At 38.2% G+C, this 296-nt stretch overlaps 1 protein-coding gene across 1 annotated transcript in view; it reads left to right on the top strand.

Annotated features, from left to right (window-relative positions):
* LOC119586318 (inositol 1,4,5-trisphosphate receptor-like) overlaps positions 1–296 on the top strand; it is a gene marked incomplete at its 5' end in the record, with an annotated part of 125,834 nt that overhangs the window by 40,345 nt on the left and 85,193 nt on the right. Inside the window, 1 exon segment of the mRNA XM_037935029.1 lies at positions 144–291. Within this exon segment, the coding sequence (XP_037790957.1) occupies positions 144–291 (148 nt within the window).

Below are 296 nucleotides of genomic sequence, written 5' to 3'. Positions count from 1 at the left end.
CTTACAAATATGAAGAAAACAAAGACTATGTAGAAATTTACATTCTCATAACCTCCATAAGTACACTACCCTAGGGTATGTGCATCTCATTTCTATCATTAAACTTGAAGGATCATTAGTGTGACTTGTTGACTTCTTTGTAGCTATGACAAGCATGCAGCCCTTCATAGTGCTGAGGCTGCAGAGACTACATTCAGAGAAGTCATCCTCTTTGTGGAGGAATACCTATGTAATGTAGTGGACAAGATGTGGAGCTTTTCTGATCCTGAACAGAATAAACTCACATATGAGGTATG

Source organism: Penaeus monodon, chromosome 21, assembly GCF_015228065.2.
Source record: "Penaeus monodon isolate SGIC_2016 chromosome 21, NSTDA_Pmon_1, whole genome shotgun sequence".
Classification (NCBI taxonomy): Eukaryota; Metazoa; Arthropoda; class Malacostraca; order Decapoda; family Penaeidae; genus Penaeus; species Penaeus monodon.
This window is presented reverse-complemented; position numbering and strand designations above follow the sequence as displayed.